We start from the raw sequence: 12,874 nt of genomic DNA, 5'->3' as shown, positions 1-12,874 counted from the left end.
TTCCTTCAGGCACCTGTGTCAATACCTGTCACATCTACTTGCATACATGCTCATGAATGAATCATATCCCTTTGTTGCACCTTTGTTAACCTACAAGGAGAAGTGCATTTTAATTATTGTAAAACAAATATCAAAATCAGTAAATTTATTTGTAATAGTGTCACCATTAAACAGTGTAAAGATGGGTGCTCGTAAAGTAGAATGCATTTTATTGTCTTTAAGAGTAACTATTTTTCTAATTTGTCTTGCTTTTTGTGTAGCATATTATCAAGTTCCATCGTGCTTCTAAAGCAAACAAAAAGCCAGTACAGCTGCCAAGAGGAATGGTCAAATCACTGCTTTATCAAATACTAGATGGAATTCATTACCTCCATGCAAACTGGGTTCTTCACAGAGACTTGGTAAGCATAATACTCTCAGAAGGTTAACAAAGGAATTAAACCTGAGTTATTGTGCACTTACTTAAAAAATGTTACTGGACCCCAAAGCTCAATTTTGGGTTGGTTGGTTAGACGTACATTGCCAAGATGCATTTCCATCCTATTACCTGTTAACTGGGACAGTGGATAAGTCCCATGTGACCACATCAGACTGTCCATGCTTTGCAAACCAGGAGGTGGCATGGTAGCACAGTGGTTAGCATGGCTACTTCACAGCGGCAGGTTTGATTCCCAGCTTGGATCACTGTGTGGAGTTTGCATGTCCTCCCCATGTCTGCGTGGGTTTCCTCCAGGTGCTCTGGTTTCCTCCCATACTCTGAAAGATGTGCCGGTTAAGTGCATTGATCCGAACAGGCGCAGGACTGTGGCGAGTAAGGGGAATTTTACAGTAACTTTATTGCAATATTAATGTAAGCCTTACTTGTGACTAATAATAAATAAACTAAAATTTTAAACTGAGCAATACTCAGCGCACACCTTATTTGAATGTGGTGCCTGAGTTGTACTCTGAGGAGAAACAGTCGTGCACTGATCTTTAGAAATGGTTTGTAATTTTACCTACATTTGCACAGGCCTGAAATGTTCAGTCAGATGGGATGCTTTGTTACTATACTGCTAAAAGTAAAGCTTTCAAAAAAACTCTGCTTGTTATTGTGAAAAAAATGACCTTGGATTTGTCTGTTGCAAAACCGAAGTGCTAGGTGACTGATCAAAAGTATACATTATTGTTTCAATTAGCACTAAACAATCTAACTGGCAACCTTAAAGGTCATTAAACAAGGGTTATAGTCACAACATGGTGTAACTTTGAGCATATGACGTTGAAGTTGGCCTCCTATTCAGATTGGTCTCTTTGTTTTGAAGTTTTGCATATTGCACCCATATAGGAACACCTCATTTTAAATAGTCAATATGTTCTTAGAAACCGTGACTTAAAGCAAGGGGCATGCATGCGGCAGGTTGTAGTGGGCTGCTCTTGGACGTTGCTTCGGGAGTTGCCTATTGCTTCATGTCGTTAGTGTGCTTGAACTGGACCATCTCGAGGGCAACATGACAGCTCAGAGACTATCTCTGTTGCTGTGCGGACACATGGATTTGGGCCTGTGTCTGTGGGAGTTTGCACGTTCTCCCCGTGGTTGCGTGGGTTTCCTCCGGGTACTCCGGTTTCCTCCCACATCCCAAAGATGTGCTTTTAGGCTGATTGATTGGGTAACAAATTGTCCCCATATTGGACCTCCCTGATCCTCCTACATTAGGCGTAGACTAAAATCATGAATAGGTCACTGAGACAGTGGGACGGCGGCGCGGGCTCGTTGGGCCGAAGGGCCTGTTTCCTGTGCTGTGTTGTTCTTTGTTCTTTGTTCTTTGTAAAGCAAAATTACTTATATTGAAGCAGCTTTTTCCATTTAAATGCATATAATATCTGATGATGCATTTCCAATCCAAGATCTTTGGCCCGAGTAGGTGAAATACATCTTACTTAAGCCAAAATTAGACAAAACACACTGTGCAATTCACAAAAACAATTAATGCTCAGCGATGTGGAAAGGAGTTACTGGGAGATTGAAGGCAGAGAGTTCTCTCCTGTTCCAATCTTTGCTTTGAAGAGTGCTTAAATTAATTCCTGAACCTGAGGGAGCATCAGGGTCACTGTTGGAATTGGAGATTGGGGAGTGGAAAATGCAGAATAGTGGTGTGGTGGGAGATTCACAGCTGTCACACCTTTTCCTGCCACAGCTATATTCTGTTACACATTCGATCCCAGCAGAAATAAGGCTTTCCCCTGCCTCACTCAATCACTGTTGGGTGGATCAGAGACTTCACTCTATTCCTCACTTCCAGCTTCATTTTTTCAGTGCTCAAATGGGATATGTTTAAACTCTGTTCTACCAGAGAAAAGTGCCACTTCTGTTCTGCCCTGAGATTAAACCATGCACCTGGCCAGGCCAGAAAACACCAACTACTCCAGGAGTAGTTCAGGAAGAGTCAGAACGAGGATATAGTAAGTAAACCACCTGCGCAATACAGTGAGTTAATATAGCTTCACACTGTTTCATCATTGTTCACTATATTCTGAACTAGTTGGTGCCTGTTTACTCAGCATAAAATCATGTCTGTCCCTGAGTTGATATTGTGCTTTTCCCTACATTGGGAACTGTTTGTTCCTTTTTGCTCACGAATCTCCTGAAATTTATTTACATAGAACATAGAACACTACAGCACAAACAGGCCCTTCGGCCCACGAGTTGCACTGATCGTATCCCTACCTACCAGGCCTATCTATAACCCTCAATCCCATTAAATCCCATGTACTCATCCAGAAGTCTCTTAAAAGACCCCAACGAGTTTGCCTCCACCACCACCGACGGCACCTGATTCCACTCAACCACCACCCTCTGAGTGAAAAACTTACCCCTGACATCTCCTCTGTACCTTGTTAGAGTTTAGAAGAATGAGGGGAGATCTCATTGAGACATATAAGATGATGAATGGGATGGATAGGATAGAGGTGGAGAGACTCTTCCCGCTCAGAGAGGACAGTAGGACTAGGGGGCACAGCCTCAAGATAAAGGGGGGGCAGTTTAGAACGGAGTTGAGGAGGAACTTCTTCACTCAAAGGGTGGTGAATCTCTGGAATTCTCTGCCTGTTGAAGTGGTGGAGGCTGCCTCGCTAAATATTTTTAAGACGCGGGTTGATGGGTTTTTGATAAGAGAGGGGATTAAGGGTTATGGGGAGAGGGCGGGAAAGTGGAACTGAGCCACGACAGATCAGCCATGATCTTATTGAATGGCGGGGCAGGCTCGAAGGGCTAGATGGCCTACTCCTGCTCCAATTTCTTATGTTCTGATGTACCTGCTCCCCAGCACCTTAAACCTGTGTCCTCTCATAGCGACCATTTCAGTACTGGGAAATAGTCTCTGAGAATCCACCCAATCTATACCTCTCAACATCTTATAAACCTCTATCAGGTCACTTCTCATCCTTCGTCTCTCCAGGGAGAAAAGACCGAGCTCCCTCAACCTATCCTCATAAGGCATGCCACCCCATCCAGGCAACATCCTTGTAAATCTCCTCTGCACCCTTTCAATAGCTTCCACATCCTTCTTGTAGTGAGGTGACCAGAACTGCGCACAGTACTCCAAGTGGGGTCTGATAAGGGTCTTATAAAGTTGCAGCATTATCTCCCAACTCTTAAACTCAACCCCTCGATTAATGAAGACTAATACACCATATGCCTTCTTGACCACATCCTCCACCTGCGAGGCCGAGTTAAGAGTCCTGTGGACCCGGACCCCAAGGTCCTTCTGATCCTCTACACTGCTAAAAGAGTCCTACCCTTGATATTATACTCCTTCATCCCATTGGACCTGCCAAAATGGGCCACTACACATTTATCCGCGTTGAAGTTCATCTGCCACTTTTCTGCCCAGTCTTGCATCCTATCTACGTCTCGCTGCAACTTCTGACATCCCTTCAGACTATCCACAATACCACCAACCTTCGTGTTGTCAGCAAACTTACCAACCCATCCCTCCACTTCCTCATCCAGGAAAAGTAGGGAGGTCTTGCTGCAACTGTACAGGGTACTGGTGAGGCCGCAGCTGGAGTACTGTGTGCTGTTTTGGTCGCCGCACTTGCAGAAGGATATATTGGCTTTGGAGGGAGTGCAGAGATGGTTCACTAGGCTGATACTGGAGATGAGAGGGTTAGCCTATGAAGAGAGACTAAATAGACTGGGTCTGTACTCGTTGGAGTTTAGAAGGATGAGGGGGGGATCTTATAGAGACGTATAAGATAATGAAGGGGATAGATAGGGTAGAGGTAGAGAGATTCTTCCCGCTTAGAAAGGATAGCAGGACTAGAGGACACAGCCTCAAGATAAGTGGGGGGCAGTTTAGATCGGAGTTGAGGAGGAACTTCTTCACTCAAAGGGTGGTGAATCTCTGGAATTCTCTGCCTGTCGAAGTGGTGGAGGCTACCTCGCTGAATATGTTTAAGTCATGGGTAGATAGGTTTCTGATAGACAAGGGAATTAAGGGTTATGGGGAGAAAGTGGGAAAGTGAAACTGATCCACTTCAGATCAGCCATAATCTTATTGAATGGCAGGGCAGGCTCAAAGGGCTAGATGGCCTCCTCCTGCTCCTATTTCTTATGTTCTTATGTTCAGGTCATTTATGAAAATGATAAACAGCAAGGGTCCCAGAACAGATCCCTGGGGCACTCCACTGATGACCAACCTCCATGCAGAAAAAGATCCATCCACAACCACTCTCTGCCTTCTGCAGGCAAGCCAGTTCTGGATCCACAAGGCAACAGCCCCTTGGATCCCATGCCCTTTCACTTTGTCAAGAAGTCTTGCATGGGGGACCTTATTGAACACCTTGCTGAAGTCCATATAAACCACATCCACTGCTCTTCCTTCGCCAATGTCTTTAGTCACATTTTCAAAGAACTCAACCAGGCTCGTAAGGCATGACCTGCCCTTGACAAAGCCAGGCTGACTACTTTTGATCATACTAAACTTCTCTAAATGTTTATAAATCCTGTCCCTCAGGATCCTGTCCATCAACTTACCAACCACTGAGGTCAGACTCACCGATCGGTAATTTCCCGGGCTATCCCTGTTCCCTTTCTTGAAAATAGGAACCACATCCGCAATCCTCCAATCCTCCAGAACCTCTCCTGTCTCCATCAACGATGCAAAGATCATCGCCAGAGGCTCTGCAATCTCTTCCCTCGCCTCCCACAGTAACCTGGGGTACATCCCATTCGGTCCCGGCGACTTATCTATCTTGATGCAATTTAAAAGTTCCAACACATTCCCTTTGTTCCAACACAAGTTCCAACACATTTACCCTTTGATTATTTTATAAAACAGTTGGCCTGTCTAAATTTTATTTCAAGTTTCAGGCTTTTGCAGGTTTGACTTTTTTCATTTTTCTTATTTTATATTTCCTTCATCTTGATTGTTCCAGTGGTCAGATTATTCTGATTGGCTAATTGGATTGATTGAAAGGATGGAAATTCTGACAAAGTAAATTATAATAGGGCAAACAGTACAGAAAATGATTAAATGTTAGTAATTTTTAACTATGTGTTATAACAAAATTGCATTATTTGGGATTAAAGTGGGGTATAACTGTTTGTACAATATATGTATACAATAACAATAAGATTGACAATGAATCTGGTTTACAAAAAGGATGCTTGTTTGCAGTGGTCAGTAGAGGTCACAGAGACTGCATGTCAATTACCTTTAAAAAGAAAGAGATCTATAATAAATGGTATGTGGGTGTGCAGGTCCATACTAGATTTGTTCAGTCTTGAGTCTAAAATCCAACATTTTTTCTTGATGCATCTCAAGGAAAAGACATTAGTAGGTAATTCTAAAGTGGCACAGATCCAAGAATTTGATTGGATATGGGTCAGTGTCTATTTGGAGTCTGGGACTTTGCATAATTTAATTCACAAAATGTGTGACAGAATCTTCCAAATTTACATTTAAAATCCAAATGTCTTCTTTGTAAACATCATGTTGAACTAGAGATTCTGAAGAAAGCAGATTTGTTATTTTTCAAATATTGCTAAAATCCACCCTGTGTGCTGCTGACTCTTGGCTCTGGGATGTAGTAGAATTCAATATGTTTGAACTCTTGATAATTGGCACAGATAGTAGTGAAACATTTCCATTTTTATTATTAGCAATCATTAATCCAATTTTGATAGTATTGTTGCAGACACAATTAAAATCTTTTGTAGTAATTGATTAATGGTCTCATGTACAGCAAGTTTGAGAGTTGTTTTCTTGACACCAGAACTAATTTTTTCCTTGTGTGTTGAATAAAATCCAACTATAGAATTAGATTATATTTCTTCAGCTTTAATTACAATAAGCAACTTGTTGCTTTGGTAAGTTTGTTAACTTAAAATATTGAGGCAGTTTTTGTTTTATTCAGTACAGTGCCATAACCCACAGCAGCTAATTGGAAGGTTACGGGCAAGGCCACTAGATTTCATGTCAAAAGCATGTCAAAGGTAATTTCTGGAGAAATCTCAACCAAACTGAAAACATAGATACTGTGGCAAGTCTGTTCAGGGTTTTTAGATATGTCAGTCTCATCTTGACCAATATTTTAAAAGCATTTCATACAAAGATAACATTCAATGTGTGGCTGTTTTTAGAAAAGTGTGATTTAAATGGACTGGAAGCAATTTGGCTTGCATTGCTGAAGTCCTTCATGTGAATATCTATCTATTCTAACTTTTCACCTAACCAAATCAGATTAGCCAAATAAGCTATGTTACATAGTAGTTAAATTAAATAGAAGATAACCAATAACAACTATTGTTTAAAAACCTACCTCTTTGATTAAGCTCTTGGTCATCTGCCATGATATCTTTGTGGCATCAAATTTTGTTTTGAAATGCTCCTGTGAAGCACCTTAGGATGTTAATGGTGCTTATATAACAGTAGTCCTGAAACTGATGCCCAAAAACCCTTGAGTGTCCAAAGAGACTTTCTAGGCTTGCAGAATAATATTTTTTAGTGTGCAAGAAAGAGAGAGAACAATACAATGGAGAAAATAGAAGGAAGATAAAAAACAAGCTGCCTGCTTTTTATAAATTAATGGTAGTTAGTGTTTGCCAAATTTATTACTTCTTTGAGGATACAACAAGCAGGGTGGAGAAAGATGTAGTAGATTTGGATTTTTGAATGACATTTGATAGGGTGCCACATAAATGGTTACTATACAGGATAAGAGCTCATGATTTTTGAGGTAGCATATTTGTATCTATAGAGGATTGGCTAACTAACACAAAGCAGAGAGTGTGCCAAGGGGATCAGTGCTCAGCCTGAACATTCTCTCTGAATGAAGGGACATAGTGTATTATAACCAAATTTGCTGACAGCACAAAAGTTGTGAGGAAGATGCAAAGATTCTACAATGGGTTAAGTAAGTGGGCAAAAATTTGCTGAATGGTGTATGATGTATGAAAATATGTGCTTTTCCACTTTGGTGGGAAGAATGGAAAAGCTGAATATTAATAAGTAGAATGAGGAGGAAGAGAGAAAGGGAGTTACTGAGGAAGGAGAGGGAGGATTAGTAGAGAAGAAGGCCTCTCAGGGCAAAAGAGAGAGCAAAGGTGTGGGCAACAAGCAACATCGCTTACTTGTACACTTGCAGCTTTATTTACTTCTGTGTTTGATTTTGCAACTTTTTTAAATTCTGTATTTTTCCTTCTAAAACCCTCCTCAAGTTTACAAATACTACTGGAGCAGCAATAAAAGAAAAAAGAAAAGCTAAATCCTATCTAGTGGCTTTCTTTTTCTTTTATATTTATCCACAGAAGACTCCTTCCCATCCTTGTCTTCTTCTCCACCTTCATATCATAATCATAAACTTATTTGGCACATTGAGTCTTGTTGCCAGATAAATCTGAGGTTGGACGGCACGATGGCACAGTGGTTAGCACTGCTGCCTCACAGCATCAGGGACCTGGGTTTGATTCCCGGCTTGAGTCACTGTCTGTGTGGAATTTGCACATTCTCCCCCTGTCTGCATGGGTTCCTGCTGGGTGCTCCGGTTTCCTCCCACATTTTAAAGATGTGCGGGTTAGGTAGATTGGCCATGTAAATTGCCCCTTTGTGTCAGGAGACTAGCTAAGGTAAATGTATGGGTATAGGGCCTGGGTAGGATTGTGGTCGGTGCAGACTTGATGGACGAATGGCCTCGTCCTGCATCATAGGATTCTAAGATCCTATGAATGTCGAGAACAATGCCGCAAACTCTTCATTGCATTCATCAACCTGAGCAAAGCATTCAGAACATAGCACATAGAACAGTACATCACAGTACAGGCCCTTTGGCCCTCAATGTTGTGCCGAGCTATATTCAATCCCAAAATCAAGTTATCCCATTCCCTATCATTCTGGCGTGCTCCATGTGTTTGTCCAATAACGGCTTGAAAGTTCCTAAAGTGTCCGACTCCACTGTCACAGCAGGCAGTCTATTCCACATTCCAACTACTCTCTGAATGAAGAATCTACCTCAGACATCCCTCCTAAATCTCCCACCATGAACCTTATAGTTATGCCTCCTAGTAACAGCCACATCCACCTGAGGAAATAGTCTCTGTACGTCCACTCTATCTATCCCCCTTATCATCTTATAAATCTCTATTAAGTCGCCTCTCATCCTCCTCTGCTCCAAAGAGAAAAGCCCAGCTTTCCTCATAAGACCTACCCTCCAAACCAGGCAGCATCCTGGTAAATCTCCTCTGCACTCTCTCCAATGCTTCCACATCCTTCTTATAATGAGGTGACCAGAACTGAACACAATATTCCAAATGTGGTCTCACCAACATCCGGTATAGTTGCAGCATAACTCCCCGGCTCTTAAACTCAAACCCCCTGTTAATAAATGTTAACACACTATAAGCCTTCTTCACGGCTCTATCCACTTGAGTGGCAACCTTCAGAAATCTGTGGATGTGAACCCCAAGATCTCTCTGTTCCTCCACATTCCTTAGAACCCTGTAATCTGCATTCAAGTTTGTCCTGCCAAAATGAATCACCTCAGGGTTAAACTCCATCTGCCACTTTTCGGCCTAGCTCTGCATCCTATCAATGTCTCTTTTCAGCCTGCAAGAGCCCTCCACCTCATCCACTACTCCACCAATTTTGGTGTCATCAGCAAATTTACTAACCCACCCTTCAGCCCCTCTTCCAAGTCATTGATAAAAATCACAAGTAACAGAGGACCCAGCACTGACCCCTGTGGTACACTGCTAGGAACTGGCCTCCAGTCTGAAAATTTTCCTTCCACAACCACCCACTGTCTTCTATGAGATAGTAAGAAGTCTCACAACACCAGGTTAGAGTCCAACCAGTTTATTTGATAGTAATCTCACAAACTTTCGGAAACGGTGTTCCTTCGTCAGATGTGATGAAGGAACACCATTTCCAAAAACTTGTGAGATTACTATCAGATAAACTGGTTAGACTCTAATCTGGTGTTGTGAGACCCCTTACTGTGTTTACCACAGTCCAACGCCGGCATCTGTACTTCTATGAGACAGCCAGTTACTTATCCAGTCGGCCAAATTTCCTTCTATCCCACACATCCTTATCTTCTTCATGAGCCTACCATGGGGAACCTTATCAAACGCCTTACTAAAATCCATGTATACAAAATCAACTGCTCTACCTTCATCCACACACTTAGTTAACTCCTTGAAGAATTCAAATTTGTGAGGCAGGATTTACCTCACACGAAACTGTGCTGACTATCCCGGATTAAACTGCATCTTTCCAATTTGACCCAGTAAATCCCCAGGCTCTGTGTTTGATGCTCCAAAGATTTGGATATCTGGTGGTGCATGGTGATATGACTGCAACTGTTTTGAATGAGAGACCTGAAGCAGATGCTTTCAAAATCAGGTCTGTGGTTGAGTAAGGCTGTATGGTAGCCTGCAAGCTTTTACCATCTACCTGACAGTGGCTATTCACTTCATCAAAGATCAATTAATTGGCATATCAGTATTAAATACTGTCTAAATGGAAAATATTTTAAGTTTAGTCATCTGAATTAACTACCATAGAAATACATGCTGTACAGTTTGTGCATGACAGCAGTGTTGTTACCCACTCTGCACCAGATTTGCAAGCCATTCTCGATCTCTTAAATATTGCACACAAGAAACTATTCCTGTCCCTGAAGGTTACCATAACAAAACTTATATCGTAAGTCAGATGGGTTTTATGATGGACCAGTATTAAATGGTCTCCGCTACTGACAAAAGCTTTTCATTCTCGACTTATTTATTTTTATTTACTCAATGAACTGAATTTAAATTCCCCTGCGTGGGATTCAAACAAATGCTCACAGGTCGTTAATCCAGTAGTAATGTTAGATGGTAGGTAAAATGTTAGAATCTGTCAATAAGGAGGAAATTGTGAGGCATCTTGAAGGGAATTGCTTGATAGAGCAGACGCAGCACGGTTTCATTAAAGGGAAGTCGTGTCTGACAAATTTACTGGAGTTCTACGAGGATGTGTCTAGGGCGGTGGATAGAGGAGAGCCGGTGGATGTGGTCTTTCTAGATTTTCAGAAGGCGTTTGACAAAGTACCTCACAAGAGGTTATTGCAGAAGGTCGAGGGACATGGAGTTGGGGGTAGGGTGTTAGCGTGGATAGAGGATTGGTTGTCAAATAGGAGGCAGAGAGTGGGGGTCAACGGGTGCTATTCGGATTGGCGGATGGTGACTAGTGGAGTGCCCCAGGGGTCGGTGCTGGGGCCTCAGCTTTTTACCATTTATATAGATGATCTGGAGGAGGGAACCGAGTGTAGGGTGTCGAAATTTGCTGATGACACCAAGATTGGGGGAGCGGCAAATTGTGCGGAGGGTGTGGAGAGTCTGCAGAAGGATCTAGATAGGCTGGGCGAATGGGCCAGGAAATGGCAAATGGAATTTAATGTTGGCAAGTGCGAGGTGGTCCACTTTGGTAGGAATAATGGTAGGAAGGACTATTACTTACAGGGCGAAAAACGGCAGCAGGCGACGGTGCAGAGGGACCTCGGGGTCCTTGTGCATGAGTCGCAAAAACCCAGCTTGCAGGTGCAGCAGGTGGTCAGGAAGGCTAATGGGATGCTGGCCTTCATAGCGAGGGGGATTGAATATAAAAGTAGGGAGGTTTTGCTGCAGCTGTATAGGGCATTGGTGAGGCCGCAGCTGGAGTACTGTGTGCAGTTTTGGGCGCCGCACCTGCGCAAAGATATTTTGGCCTTGGAGGGAGTGCAGAGGAGGTTTACTAGGCTGATACCGGAGTTGAGGGGGTTGAGCTATGAGGAGAGGCTGAATAAACTGGGCTTGTACTCGTTAGAGTTTAGAAGAATGAGGGGAGATCTCATTGAGACATATAAGATGATGAATGGGATGGATAGGATAGAGGTGGAGAGACTCTTCCCGCTCAAAAAAGACAGTAGGACTAGGGGGCACAGCCTCAAGATAAAAGGGGTGTGGATTAGAACGGAGTTGAGGAGGAACTTCTTCACTCAAAGGGTGGTGAATCTCTGGAATTCTCTGCCCGTTGAAGTGGTGGAGGCTGCCTTGCTAAATATTTTTAAGACGCGGGTTGATGGGTTTTTGATAAGAGAGGGGATTAAGGGTTATGGGGAGAGGGCGGGAAAGTGGAACTGAGCCACGACAGATCAGCCATGATCTTATTGAATGGCGGGGCAGGCTCGAAGGGCTAGATGGCCTACTCCTGCTCCTATTTCTTATGTTCTTATGTTCTTATAACCGGTATGTTAATATACTTATTCATGTTCACCTCAACATTCTAAACTCCTTTGAAGTTTCCTATTAGCTAAACCAGCCTGGCATTACATCACATTAATTGTCCCTGCTTTAAAGAGGGGAGAATATTGAGCCATCTTGCATCAGGTCTTACTGCAGATAAGTAACCCTTTGAATTCTGTTAAATGAAATCTTCAAATCATTTTTTGTTGACATCCCAAAAATTTTTTTTGGCTTTTTGAAACATGTATTCATTGTTCTGAATGAAACCACATTAATATCTATTTGAACCTTTTGTGGAGAAAATCTGTTTTCACTGCAGCTAATGTTCTTTCATACATTTACACAGTGCGATTTTACAGCTGTTCTGCCGCTGATCTTGTATTCCTTCACAATTCTGAGCATGTGACAGTACCATGCCAGCTATTTGAATAGGGTTCTGTTTGGAAATCATTGATCGCTCAATTGTTACAAATAAAGACAGATATTTTCCTTGTTTCAGCTTACCCATCCAGAAAAACTCTGAAGTCGCCTAAATTTCACATTCAAGCATATCTTAAATTTGCAAGCATGTGGAGAAAGGAAAAAGGACTAGTTTAACAGCTCTTTCAAAAATCCAACACAGACATGATTGACCAGATGGTCTCTTCCGTGCTGGATTATTCTATTTTCCTTTATCCTTTTGTTACTATTTAACTTAAAGTAACACTCAAGATTTACTTTTTCTATTCCCTTTACTATCTCAGCATACCTTTCACCATTGCTAGGTTGGGGCTTGGTAGAGCAATCCAGAGCAGTGCCTGTTCCCCTGCTGTATCCTCAAAGCCCTGCAAGTTTATTTCTGTCAGGTGCACATCCAATTCATTTTGAAAAAATTGATTGGCTCCATATTCACCACCTTCATAGACAGTGTGTTCCGGGTCATTACTACTCAATGTGTAAAAAACTTCTCTCTCACATCTCCACAGCACCTCTTGCCCAAAACTTTAAATTTATGTCCTTTAGTCCTTATACAATCAGCTAATGTGAACTGTTTTTCTTATATAATCTAAATATATCAAAATCTTGTGCATCTGTCAATGCTGGAAAGATATTTAGACACAGCATTCGCGAGTGATCGATCCTTTATTG

General features: G+C 42.2%; 1 protein-coding gene across 2 annotated transcripts in view; it reads left to right on the top strand.

Annotated features, from left to right (window-relative positions):
* The window catches only part of cdk19 (cyclin dependent kinase 19), a 234,873-nt gene that overhangs the window by 67,776 nt on the left and 154,223 nt on the right, over positions 1–12,874 (top strand). For both annotated transcript variants that reach the window (XM_080192907.1, XM_080192906.1), the window contains exon 4: positions 261–401. In XM_080192907.1, coding sequence (XP_080049033.1) covers positions 261–401 — 141 coding nt within the window. The remainder of the gene's footprint in view (positions 1–260; positions 402–12,874) is intronic.

This window comes from Carcharhinus amblyrhynchos, chromosome 7 (assembly GCF_965287045.1).
Source record: "Carcharhinus amblyrhynchos chromosome 7, sCarAmb.v2.hapA, whole genome shotgun sequence".
Classification (NCBI taxonomy): Eukaryota; Metazoa; Chordata; class Chondrichthyes; order Carcharhiniformes; family Carcharhinidae; genus Carcharhinus; species Carcharhinus amblyrhynchos.
The sequence above is the reverse complement of the archived record's forward strand: the minus strand, read 5'-3'. Positions and strand labels throughout refer to the sequence as shown.